The sequence below is a fragment of the Rhinoderma darwinii genome, chromosome 3 (genome assembly GCF_050947455.1).
Source record: "Rhinoderma darwinii isolate aRhiDar2 chromosome 3, aRhiDar2.hap1, whole genome shotgun sequence".
Classification (NCBI taxonomy): Eukaryota; Metazoa; Chordata; class Amphibia; order Anura; family Rhinodermatidae; genus Rhinoderma; species Rhinoderma darwinii.
The window spans coordinates 235,494,909-235,508,461 of NC_134689.1; the positions used below are offsets into that span (position 1 = coordinate 235,494,909).

General features: G+C 44.6%; 1 protein-coding gene across 1 annotated transcript in view; it reads right to left on the reverse strand.

Moving 5' to 3' along the window:
- STRIP2 (striatin interacting protein 2) overlaps nucleotides 1–13,553 on the reverse strand; it is a 77,796-nt gene that overhangs the window by 16,505 nt on the left and 47,738 nt on the right. The window contains exons 15-18 of the mRNA XM_075857539.1: nucleotides 11,986–12,083; nucleotides 11,398–11,524; nucleotides 10,574–10,674; nucleotides 3,252–3,318 (exon numbers count right to left, since the gene is read on the reverse strand). Coding sequence (XP_075713654.1) covers nucleotides 3,252–3,318; nucleotides 10,574–10,674; nucleotides 11,398–11,524; nucleotides 11,986–12,083 — 393 coding nt within the window. The remainder of the gene's footprint in view (nucleotides 1–3,251; nucleotides 3,319–10,573; nucleotides 10,675–11,397; nucleotides 11,525–11,985; nucleotides 12,084–13,553) is intronic.

Genomic DNA, 13,553 nt, shown 5'->3' on the forward strand with positions numbered 1-13,553 from the left:
CATCTGCACATACAGTGAGGCAAAGGCTTTTGTAGGCTGGCCTGGTGTCAACAAGGGCAGCAAACAAGCCACTACTTTCCAAGAAAAACATCAAGGATAGACGGACATTCTGCAGGAAGTACAGGGATTGGACTGCAGGGGGCTGGGGTAAAGTTATTATCTCTTATGGAGCCCGCTTCAGACTGTTTCGGACATCTGGAAGAATAATTGTCCGGAGAAGAAAAGATGAGCGCTACCATGGGTCCTACCAACAGTAAAGCATACTGGGACCATTCATGTGTGGGGTTGCTTTTCATCCAAGGGAGTGGGCTCATTCACACTTTTGCCCAAGAATACTTCCATGAATAAAGAATGGTATATAAATATCCTCCAAGAGAAACTTCTCCCAATGATCCGGGTGCAATTTGGTGATATACAATGCTTTTTCCAGCATGATGGAGAACCATGTCACAAGGCAAGAGTGAGAACTAAGTGGCTCAGTGAACAAAACTTTGAATTTTGGGTCCATGGCAGGAAACTCCCCAGATCTCAATCCCATTAAGAACCGGTAGTCAATCCTCAAAGCGGGTGGACAAACACAGAAATTGTGATAAACTCCAAGCACTGATGAGGCAAGTATGGGTTGCCGTCAGTCAGGATTTGGCCCAGAAGCGGATATCCAGCATTCCAGGGCGAACTGCAGAAGTCTTGAAAAAGAAGAGTCAACTCTGAGTCTTTGCACATTGATGTATTTGTCAATAAAAGTTTTAAAATTTATGAAATGCTTATAATGGTACTTTGTGAAAACCCAAATTGGTGTCAGTCTCCAAACTTTTGGCCAGGACTGTATAACCAAGGACGGACTTTGAACTGCTGTCCACCTCCTGTTGTCAAGCACAGGAAGGGAGACACCTAGTGACTGTAACTTCACACAGAATTTGCATAGATAAAACGACATTTTAAGGCCCCATGGACACGACCGTGCCAGGAATCTGACTGACAGCCGCATTTTCGGGCCGTGCTCCCATACAAAGTATGGGAGCACGGCCTGCAAAATGCGACAGAACGGACATGTTCCATAATTCCCGGAACATTTCCACGGCACGGACACCCTTTCCGTAGTGCTACGGAAAGGCGTCAGTGTTCAATGAAAGTGAATGGCTCCGTTTTTGCGGACCGCAATTGCGGTCCGCAAAAACAGAGGTTTTTTACGGTCGTGTGCATGGGACCTTACAGTAAAGTAAATTACAGAGTTGTATATTACTCATACTTTTCAATTAGTCAACATATGGCTAAAAGTAACAGACACAGAATTCCCAGAATGAAAATATGTTACACATAGCCACCAACCCAATTGCGGCTTAAAAAGGGAATGTGTCGCTAGAATTTTTTTTTTAGTTAAACAGTTAGTATTTAAAGAGGCTCTGTCACCAGATTTTGCTACCCCTATCTGCTATTGCAGCAGATCGGCGCTGCAATGTAGATTACAGTAACGTTTTTATGACCATTTTTGTATTTATGCAAATGAGGCTTGCAAAAGTCCAAGTGGGCGTGTTTAAAGTACAAGTCCAACTGGGCGTGTATTATGTGCGTACATCGGGGCGTTTTTACTACTTTTACTAGCTGGGCGTTCTGACGAGAAGTATCATCCACTTCTCTTCAGAACGCCCAGCTTCTGGCAGTGCAGATCTGTGACGTCACTCACTTCCTGCCCCAGGTCCTGCATCGTGTCGGCCACATCGGCACCAGAGGCTACAGTTGATTCTGCAGCAGCATCGGCGTTTGCAGGTAAGTAGCTACATCGACTTACCTGCAAACGCTGATGCTGCTGCAGAATCAACTGTAGCCTCTGGTGCCGATGTGTCCTCGCTCGTCCGACACGATGCAGGACCTGTGAGTGACGTCACAGCGTGATCTCTCGAGAACACGCCGTGTCTGCACTGCCAGAAGCTGGGCGTTGTGAAGAGAAGTGGATGATACTTCTCGTCAGAACGCCCAGCTAGTAAAAGTATTAAAAACGCCCCGATGTACGCACATAATACACGCCCAGTTGGACTTTTACTTTAAACACGCCCACTTGGACTTTTGCAAGCCTCATTTGCATAAATACAAAAATTGTCATAACTTGGTCAAAAATGCTCGTTTTTTAAAAATAAAAACGTTACTGTAATCTACATTGCAGCGCCGATCTGCTGCAATAGCAGATAGGGGTTGCAAAATCTGGTGACAGAGCCTCTTTAAATGATTACACATTGTTATAATTTTTTTAATTTTTTCACAAGTCAGGAAATATTAGAAATTAGATTCTAATTTATAACATTTCCATGTGCTGGTCGCTAGAGGGAGCAATTCCCAAAATTGCAGCATTGGTATGTGGTAAAGCAACCTCATTGCTTTATGCTGCAAAATTGGAGAAGACACGCTTGCTCTAGCGTGCTCAGACAATGCCCCCTCCTTTATCCTGGCTAGTGCCAGGAGAAAGGAGGGGGTCGAATGTTCAAACCTCCTACACTGTGTGCCGCCATTTTTTGAGCTAATGCACAGTGTAGGAGGATTAGATACAGTGGTTATAACATGAATATACATAAACATGACTTACTTGCTCCTGCCGCCGCCGCCGCTGCCTCCGCTCCTAATCCTTGCTTCGGAACATATGGACAGAAGCCGCGACCGGAAGTAGTCATCTTACTGTCCGGCCGCGGCTTCCGGTCCACATGAAAATGGCGCCGGATGTCGCACTTCCAAAGACCTTCCATTTGGACTGTGTGGGAGCGGCGCATGCGCCGTTCCCACACAGACGGCATACACTATAGTGAATGGAACGGCTCCCGTTCGCATTCTCTATGGGGATGTATGTGCCGTATTCCATCTCTGTATGTGTCGTTAATCGACACATACAGAGATGAAAAAAAAAATGACAGTCCCATAGAGAAGTAATAGTCAGAAAAAAGTAAAACACAAAAACACAAATAAATAAAATTTATTTTAATAATATACTAAAATCAAAAACATAAAACATTTTTTTTCGTGACACCTTCCCTTTAATTAGATTTTTTTAACTTGCCCAACAAAAAAAAGCCAGTGTATGAGTGCTGAGTGAGGCTTTGTTCAATTATGCACTGTAAACAGAACATATAACACCTACTTGTTAGTATATAAGCAGTCATATGCAGCTGGTTTACCCACACACAGTCAGGATACAAAGGACAGTGCTTGTCCTGTAAAACATATGGTAGTGGACTACAAGTTGTCGTCATCTACAGATCTCTTACCAGGCTTTCAGCTGTTAGTTCAGGCAACTCATGGACAACACACGATGGGAAGTCCAGAATAGAAATACTAAGAAACCAAAAGGAAAAGGAAAAAAAAAAGGCATCAAAGAATCAACGTAAAGAATTCAAAAATAAAACACTCAACCTGCTTGGGGTTATTTACATTTATACATACATTAAATAAATATTAGCAACCTGTTAGAACTTTGATTAAACAAACTTCTATGAAATAATATAAGAGTATTAGGGGGAGTTCACACCGAGTCTTTTGACACGATTTTTGACTCGGAAACCGCGTCGGAAAACTCACCAAAAAATGTCCGAAATGGATTTTAATGGGAGGCGGAGGAATTTTTTTCCCTGCAAGTGGCAAAAAACGCTCGCGGGAAGTAGCAGCGACATATGCCCTATCCTCGGGTGTTTACGTCTCTGACCTCCCATTGACCTCAATGGGAGGAGAGAATGCGTTTTTCGCTCAATGGCCGCAGGCGAAAAAAGCAGCAAACAGCATGCAGGCAGGTCAAAATCGGACTCAAAATTCCAGATGGGATTTGGAGGAAGATTTTTCTGCCTGCAAAAAACTCAGTGTGAACAGGGCCTTAGGTTGAAACCTATGAAAATCTGTAGTATTAACATGTGGATTTTACAGCATATCTGAACAAATCCACAACATGCCCTCATATCTGACAATCTATTTCCATGGCATGTGAATGGGGTTTGCTAAACCTCATTCACCTACAACGTACTGTATTTTCTTGCAAATTTTCAATGCCTACAAGTTGGCAGTATCATTATAAACTAAGGCCAAGTGCAAATGGTTACTTTTGCGAAAGGACAAATAACTTCCCTGCACATATTTCCAGAAACGAAAAACGGTCACGTGTCTGCTATGGTTTAGTGCACGGAGAATGGGTATGAAAGGTCAGGTGGCATACGTAAAATCCCATTTATAATAATGTAACGTATGACTTTTGTGGTAAGGAAAAAAGCCCCATGTGAATACAGCCCTAGGATATTTGTGTTGAAGGCTCCATTGCAGATCCCGTCCGGTTGTAACGCATGTAGTGCTTTCCTTCCTGTTAAAACAGAATCTGACTCAGATCTCATACTGCGTCCTGATTTCTGTTATAAACGAAAACCAGGACACATATGAACAGAGCCTTAGGCAGTGTAATTCAATCTTTGTAAAAAAAAATAAAAGCCAAATCCAGAAGGGACACTAAGAATAAATAAAAATGTTGGCCCCTCCTACAGAGTATACACCTCCTACAGGCACTGAGCTAATTCAGTCTGTACAGCAGCAGTAGGAGAAGCAAAACAGAAGGTAAAGAGAAAAACAAACAATGTTAGAACCAAACCATGTCCAACAAACAACTATATCAAAAGAAGGGTGAGAGTGGTGTCCCCAATGGGCTGGACAAGAAAAGGATTTTACCATGAGTACTCAAAAAAAAATCATTTTTTCTCGTTCATCTCATTGGGGGACACAGACTGTGGGATGTCCCAAAGTAGTAATCATGGGTGGGAACATAAAAATTAAAGGACATTAAGTATGCGCCCTTTAGAATTTGGTGACCCTGTGTAGAGACAACTAGGTAGCCGCTTTGCAAACCTAAAGAACAGAATTCTGAGGACGCACAGCCAAGGAAACACTAACCGCCCTAGTCAAATGGGCCAGTATAGGGGTTCCTTCCCCTTGACCTGGTAGACCACACAAATGGTCAACCAAACCCATTGAATGATAGCCTTATAGGCCACCAAACCCTTCCTCAGTCCCCAAGGACCACAAACAAGAAGTCGGATATGCGGAAAAAAGAAGTAGTAAATGAGAGGTAGACCAACAACATTCAGATTGTGAGGAAAGCATTCCTTAGGATGCACTGGAGATGGGCAAAACAATATCTCGTCAAGGTGGAAGGAAGAAGGCACAGTACGCAGCACTGTCTTATCCTGGTGGAGAGTTAAATACCTCAGATGGTTGAGAGTTAATTACCTACAGGGCCGTCAGTTTAGAAACCCTCTAGATAAAGGTCACTACTACGAGAAACACCACCTTCCAGGTGGGAAGACGCGATGAAATCGGTCGTGGAGGTTCTAACTGGGCCAACTGCAACACAGGGAGAACCAAAGTCAGATCCCAAGTAGGAGTTGGGGGCAGATAGGGGGGGAACTGTGTGAGCAACCCCCTGTAAAAAAGTTTCAACATCAGACTTGGACCCCAGTGGTCTATTGAAGAGTACAGACAACATAGAATCGGAGCGCCGAAATGACTGTCACAGCCAGATAGACGCAGACTGCTCTTACCCTGTCAAGACCATGCAAAGCCAGCTCCCTTGGTTGAGATGGTGAGGGACAAAATGGAAAGGAGGACAATCTCTTTACTAAGATTAAAGGCAGAAACTACTTTTGGGATAAAGGACGGGACAAGTCAGAAAAAAAACACTATCACAATGGATGACCAAAAAGAGGAACTTGCAGGACAGGGCAGCCAGTAACAAAACCCCTCTGCTGGGGGGGACGGCCATCAGGAAAAGTGACTAAGCAAAAGATCCCTCAAGCAAAGGCCATATTTAGCATTACGCACTAGGACCGGTGCCTTGTAGGTTTGGTACCGATGTGAAAATGAAATAAAAAAATATATATATTCATTCCTCATATGTGAGAGGGGAGACTCAACACATCATCTTGTTGACCTGCCTCCTAATCTCTCACTTTCGTTAATTGCAGTAACAAGTCAGGAGATAAGGCTTGATTCACACCACAGGGTCTGAGTGTCGGCCGACAAAAATGGCCGTTTTGGTCAGTTTTTCTTGGCCGTTTTGCATCCGTTTCCGGGCCGCGTTTCCGTTTTTAACAGCCGATTTCGATCCATTTTGCAACCGTTTTTTTTCCCTCTCTGTTTTAAAAACGAATGAATTTAATTTGTCAATTTTTGACAAATGCCACACACTGCCCGCTGCAGATAATGCCACACTGCCCCCTTGTAGGTAGCTCCACACAGCCCCCTTGAAGGTAGCGCCACCCGTAAATGGAATCCCCATGTAGATAGCACCACTGTAGCTCCCTGTAGGAGCGGAATCCCTCTGACAGGGGATTCTTCTTCAGGAGTTTCCCCTGAGGTCACTGTCCATATATGGATCGTCAGGGGCACCATCTTGGAGCGGAATCCCCGGCCAGAGGGATTCTGCTCCCACAGGGAGCTACAGTGGCGCTATCTACAGGAGGGGGAGTGCCATCTACAAGCGGTGCTATTTACAAGGGGGCTGTGGCACTACCTGCAGCAAAAAAAAATCTCCTCTCATTCACTTCGCACTGTGAGGAGGATGAGAGCGCGAGTGGCAGAAAGCACGGCCGTCACTCGGATCAGAAGACTTCTATGAGAGCCGTATGGTCGTGAACGCCCCAAAATAGTGCACGTTCCATTTTTTGATAGCCCGGTTTGCTGGGGCATCAAAAAGCTGGCCGTGTGGAAAGCCCCATTTGGGGTCTATTATCTTTACTGCGGCCATGTGACGGCCGTTAAATAACCCTCACATTAGCTTCCCTGCAGCTAATTTAACCGTAATCGGTCCAGGGAGTCAGTTTATGGGTTAACTCTCCTGACTTGTTGCTGCAATTTACAAAAAAAGTCAGTCAGTAATAAGGAGACCTTTTACTAGATCAGAGGCTTTCCTGCCTGACACACACTGCCCTTTTCGACATAAGTGTATATTGAGACATAGTGGTCACATTAGTGTTTTACCTCAATTTCCACAAAAAGTGTAAAAATTCTGCATTTTTGTGGCAATTGCATTAAAAAGAAACCTGACATGATCACTATGTCTGAATATACCCTAAGTAAACCATTTCATAATCCACACACTGACAACTAAAAAATCTCCCCATTATAACTCAGAACCTAGGATTCAACAGCCACACCTTTAAATGCATCTGAGGTAGAGTGGAAGAGTAGACCTTGGAAACGGAGGATGGGTCAAGGTGGAATACACAAAAGGTGTGACCGCGAGTAGGTTGGAGTACGAGGCCTGGTGACGCCAGTCCGGTGACACCAGAATCTCGAGAATGCCTTCCCTCTTGAGCACTGGGCAAGAGTTGAAGGAGAGGGAAGAGAGACAGGAGAGAGAACTTGTACCATGCAGTGACTAGGACATCAATTGCGATGGCCATGGGATCCCGCGCTCTGGTCACATAGGTTGGACTTTTGTGGTTGAGACGAGAAGTGAAATGTCTCACTTCTTGCAAAGTTGATGAAAAATTCTGGGTGAATGGAGCACTCTCCCAAATCCAGTCTTTCCCGATCTGCGGTTCAGTTGTCCGCACCTGGTATGTGGACTGCGGACAGTGCTGGTACACGAAGCTCTGCTCATAGAAGGATCAGAGAGGACTCCCAACAAAGACACCCCTCCTGGTGCGGACTGTGGTTCAGATAGGAAACCGTGTAGTGGTCAGTCTGGATTATGACTGGGTGACCCTGAAGAAGAAGAGTCCAATAGGTGAGGGCCGGGAAGATTGCCCTTAATTCCAGAAGGTTGATCTACAAGGATGTCTCCTACTGCAACTAAGTACCATGGACTTCCTGGAGACCAAAACTTGCATCCCACCCAGATAGGCAGGCATCCGTTGAAATAACAAGCCAACACAACGCCTGATGAATCTAAGATGGCAGGAAAATCAACTTGTCTAGTGATTTAGGAGTCTTGTCCCTAGCAGGCAAATATCGTCCCCTGGAAGAGACTGGAGTGGAGATGTGCATATGGAAATGCCTCAAAAGTTTGAAAACTTGCAAAGACAGAAGGAAGAGGGAGTTTCCCCGTGTGGAAATGCCACTTCGGCTCGCAGGGTCTTGATCTTGTCCTCATTGATGATCCACCCAAATCTTTTAAACGTGTCAAGAGTGATGTGGGGCTTGAAGATTGTGCTTTCTGGAGGGGGTCTTCACAAAAAAGTCGCCAAGGTAAGGGATGATAGCGATTCTTCTGGCATGGAGAAGTACCAATGCGAATTGAAAGAACCTTGGTGAAGACCCGTGGAGAGCCCAAAAGGGAAGGGCGACAAATTGGTAATGTTAAGAACTATTGCGAAAAGAAGGAAGCGCTGGTGGGTCCTTCTGATAGGGATATGGAGGCATTGCAAAATGTCGAAGGAAGAGAGGAACACTCCTTATTCCATGCGAAGCTCTGAACGCAAACGAAGCAGTTCATCTTCATCAAATCCAGGATTGGACAGACTGATCAGTCTCTTTTAGGGACTGAAGAGACTGGACTAGAAAAACGTTCCAACTGAGGAACTGGGACTATAACTTTCTGTAAGAGACGGGAACAAACAGCCAGGGAAAAAGCAGAAGCGCGATCTATTGGACAGAAAGAACGTCGATGGGGGAAGATTCGAGAACCTTCCAAAGCTAGGCGTCGCCCACATAAGCGAGCCATGTCTCTTGAAAGGAAAGTAGTACTCCCCATTCAGACAGCACAGCTGACACCAGTGTGGAGACTCCCTCTGGCCGAAGATGTCTTGGAAGAGGAAGGCTTCTGGGCCCTGGAGACGCTGTTGCCAAGATGGTCTGGGCTTGACAGATGTGTGTCTAGGGTTGCTGCGGCACTAGTCCACTTGTCTGGTCCCTGTGACGAGATGACCTCTTAGCAAAAGGACAAAAACCTCAGAACGAAGAGAAGGCAGCGGATAGCGTAGGCGGTTCGGAGGCAGAAGAGAACTCTTACCACCAGTAGCATGAAAAAAATAAATTCATCAGCTTTCTAAAAAGTCTGCCGCCAACAAAGAGAAGACCCACTATGGCTTTTTGGAAGCCTGATCGTCCCCACCAAGACTTCAGTCAAATAGAGCGCCGAACGGCAATTAAATTAGCCGATGTACGGGCATTTAAGTGGGCTGACTCAAGGAAAGCTTCAAACAACAACTTTGGAGTGTGGATCACTTAAGAAGCAAGCTCAGCCATAACCTGCTGCGGCGCTCCTTCCAGGATACTGTGATGCAGCTGTCGTCCCCCCCCCCCCACCCAAAACCGAGCAAGCCCTACTCACCCAAGCAGATGCAAAAGTTAGGAGCAAAGAAGAACCTGCGGCCATACATGAAGACTTGGTTGGGAATACAACTTCTTGTCAAGAAGATTCACTGAGTGATGCTGCATCTGACAGTGGGACGGTGGTGCTCTTGCGCAGCTGTGAGATAGGCAGATCCACAGAAGGACAAACAGACCATTTTGAGATCAAGTCCTCCTGGACAGGAAACATGGTAGTAACGAATGATGAACCAGCCAGTCGCAAGTCAGGATGTTTCCAATCTTTAATATAAAATGTCCTTAAAATCGCTATGATTTGGAAAACATATCCTTTGGCACTGTGGGCGCTGTAAGAGTGCCTATTCTTTAGTAGGAGTGATGGGGGTCATCCTTTACATTAAAGCATCACTTACAGAATGTATCAACGCCTGCATGGCAGTTGTCAGTTGTGAGTCCTGTTCGGTCTCTGAATAGGATGATACACTGGAAGAGAAACTGATCCTGATTTGAAGCAGCTTCTCCATTGATGACCCCAATAGGGGACTCTTGGCATATTCACAGACGAGCGGGATTTGTCCCTGGCACTTCTGTTATTCTTATGGGATATACCACAAGAGGTAGACTGTGTATTATCCAAAAGAGTGGTAGAAAGGGCATTAAGCTTGTCCGCTGTCTAAGAAGGCAAGCGCTCCAAAGACTCAACCAAAGAGAGTCTGGAAATGTCACCTAAGGCCTGAGCAAAAGACCTGACCCATTCAGGAGAAACCACATCCTGGAGTGAAATAGTATCCTGGATTGGCCACATGTAAACTTTTTATTACCACCGCTGTCATAGTATGTGGCCATGCCCCCCTGTGCCGTCTGCTGGTATCCCCTGCCGAGATGAAGACATGTCAGGAAGGAGAGTGGAACAGAAATGTTCTCTTACCGCTAACAAGAAGCAGAATGGCCCCATATGGGTTGCAAGTCTGAATCAGATACAGAATTGTTCCCCAAGGTTTGTCCCCTAGATGCAGCATTGTTCCCCCAAGGTTTGTCCCCTAGATGCAGCATTGTTCCCAATAAAGCATGCCCCCTTAGATAGGATGTCATTGCACCATTAAGGAATTCCGAATATAAAGAGAGAGTCTCCAGTGGGGAGGGGGTTCTTCTTAATAAATAAATCTATGCTCATTTTACCAGTCCATATGCCACTCCAACTGCCCTCATTTACTTTATGTAAGTTAAAACCTTGTTAAAAACTAAATTTTGTTGTTTATGTGAGTAAATAATAAAATCTCAGCAAACTTGCAGCCACTGCTCCCACCTGTTTTTGGCACAGATGTAGGACATAATGTTCTGGTTGAAGAATTTCAGGATCAGAGGGATGCAGTTAGCGAACACCAGGTGCTGGGAGACATATTCAAACTGCAAAACAAGAACGTGAGATACTGCAAGTAACAACACGCTGCAGAATATCATAAGGCAAGCAGTACACAGTGGGGGAGATTGACATTCATACTGAATGCCCTAGCTCTGAAGGCCAGCCAGCACCTTTACTGACCCAAAAAGCAGTCTGGATTTCAAGCTACACTTACTGCAGATGATTTATTAGTTTTCGGCCACTTTTTTGTTCATTTGCATGCGCCATCTTCCGCAACAGGTGCACTACGTTGTGGAATATGTTACAAACTAGACTGGAGCATGCTCTGCTATTAGGCTCTATTCACACTGTGTCTGAGCCTTCCGCCAGAGAATAAAAGTCGGTAGTGTTTCTCAACGTATTCCCCTGACAGAAGACTCGGATGTGTGCCACTGTATTGGAATACGTCGCCCATAGGGTCTCATTATAAAAATAAAAATAATAAAAACGTACAACACGCAGTCGTCTCTATATTGAATGGCATAGTCGACTATGCTCTATTGGCATACGTCGGGTCAATTTGGTCCTATGGATTAATTGAACGTATGCATTAAAAATACACTGCTAACAATTGAGAAAATGCCCCAGTCTTTAGGACAAGATAAACTACAATAAAAGGAACTTATATTTATGTATGTTAACTTCTTAAATATAAATCCATGAATTTGACAAAATTGCAAATAGAAAAATTCAACTGTAGTATGTGGTGAAGGTGTAGCATGGTTTACCTGGTAAATGTGGTTTAGCTTGAAGTGTTTGAGAAGCAGCAGTAATATGGCAGACACACTCTTCACAATGATCTCTTTGTGCCGATTCACATCAATTCCTAACTTCATGCTTTGCAGTACGGTGACCCTGAGGACACAGTAGAATGGATTGGACAATTGCCAGGACCAGGCACCATAGAAACACGCCCTGGGAATTATCCATGGTGCACATGCATACTTTAGCTTTGTATTTGGACTAGCACTAAAAGTTTGACTTACTTCTGGTTCCCTTCATCCACAATACTCACTTTAGAAGAAAATGAATCATATGCTACCAGAAACACTAGCCATCACTGGAATGGAACATGTAGGTGTACAAGCCAAGTTTCTGATTCTGCATTCATAGAGGTCTACAGGGGCGTAGCTATAGGGGGTGCAGTGGTAGCAGTCTCATTTTGAGCTTTGGACCCTCTTGGGCACCAGGGTCCCTCTGCCACATCAGAAGACACCAGTATTATAAATGTCCCATTGTAGGGGAGGGCCCTGGCACAGATTATGCATTGGGGTCCAAGAGCTTCAAGTTATACTTCTGTCTACAGTACTACTCACGGCATTTCCTCAGGCAGGATATCAGCCAGAATATTAATGGAATCAGTCTTGGCTTTAGAAGTGGGTGCAGCTGCCAGGAGTATCTTCAGTAGCGCAATCTGCCAAAGTATAGCATATTTAGTGACACACATTACACAGATCTACAAAGTGCTTCCCCGACTTACAGGTCTTTATCATGGAGCGTGTATCTTCAGTCAGAGATCTAAAGGTAAATTCAACATTTACCGCTTATGAATCTGGTAAAAAGTTAATTTAACGTCTAGCCGACGGTACTGAGTAATTTGCTTTCTCTCGCACTTGATTTCTCCTATTACCCAAATCATTCCTGCATGTAAAGGGAGTAATTCAGGTAATGGATATAGTGTACATAAGGGGATGGCTGTGAATGTTGGGCTCAGGCAGATAGCACACTGAACCAGTCATTGCTATGGGGCCAGACACATGCGGTTTTTTTTTGCAGATCCGTGTGTCCGTCCTGTAAATTATAGAAGCGGTCCTATTCTTGTCCGTATTTGCAGTCTCTCACCCTTTCTAGTATAGGGATCCGCAAAAAAAAAAAAAAAAAAAAAAAAGAAGGGAGAACATCACACTAGTATCCATGTTTTGCGGTCCTCAGAACGGAAACAGTTGTAAGCATGATGCCTTAAAGAGGCTCTGTCACCAGATTTTGCAACCCCTATCTGCTATTGCAGCAGATAGGCGCTGCAATGTAGATTACAGTAACGTTTTTATTTTTAAAAAAACGAGCATTTTTGGCCAAGTTATGACCATTTTTGTAGTTATGCAAATGAGGCTTGCAAAAGTCCAAGTGGGTGTGTTTAAAAGTAAAAGTCCAAGTGGGCGTGTATTATGTGCGGACATAGGGGCGTTTTTAATACTTTCACTAGCTGGGCGCTCTGAAGAGAAGTAACATCCTCTTCTCTTCAGAACGCCCAGCTTCTGACAGTGCAGATCTGTGACGTCACTCACAGGTCCTGCATCGTGACGGCCACATCGGCACCAGAGGCTACAGTTGATTCTGCAGCAGCATCAGCGTTTGCAGGTAAGTCGATCTTACCTGCAAACGCTGATGCTGCTGCAGAATCAACTGTAGCCTCTGGTGCCGATGTGTCCGACACGATGCAGGACCTGTGAGTGACGTCACAGATCTGCACTGTCAGAAGCTGGGCGTTCTGAAGAGAAGAGGATGTTACTTCTCTTCAGAGCGCCCAGCTAGTGAAAGTATTAAAAACGCCCCGATGTACGCACATAATACACGCCCACTTGGACTTTTGCAAGCCTCATTTGCATAACTACAAAAATGGTCATAACTTGGCCAAAAATGCTCGTTTTTTAAAAATAAAAACGTTACTGTAATCTACATTGCAGCGCCTATCTGCTGCAATAGCAGATAGGGGTTGCAAAATCTGGTGACAGAGCCTCTTTAAATACATAAGTGAAGATTCACCAAACCTTTCAATGAGAAAACCACAAAAGAAAATAACAAAAAAAACACAGGACAGCACGCAGAAGCTAATTTATGTGCGAATCTTGTTATACTATAAGATCAGAAGAATGTAAGTCGTTTT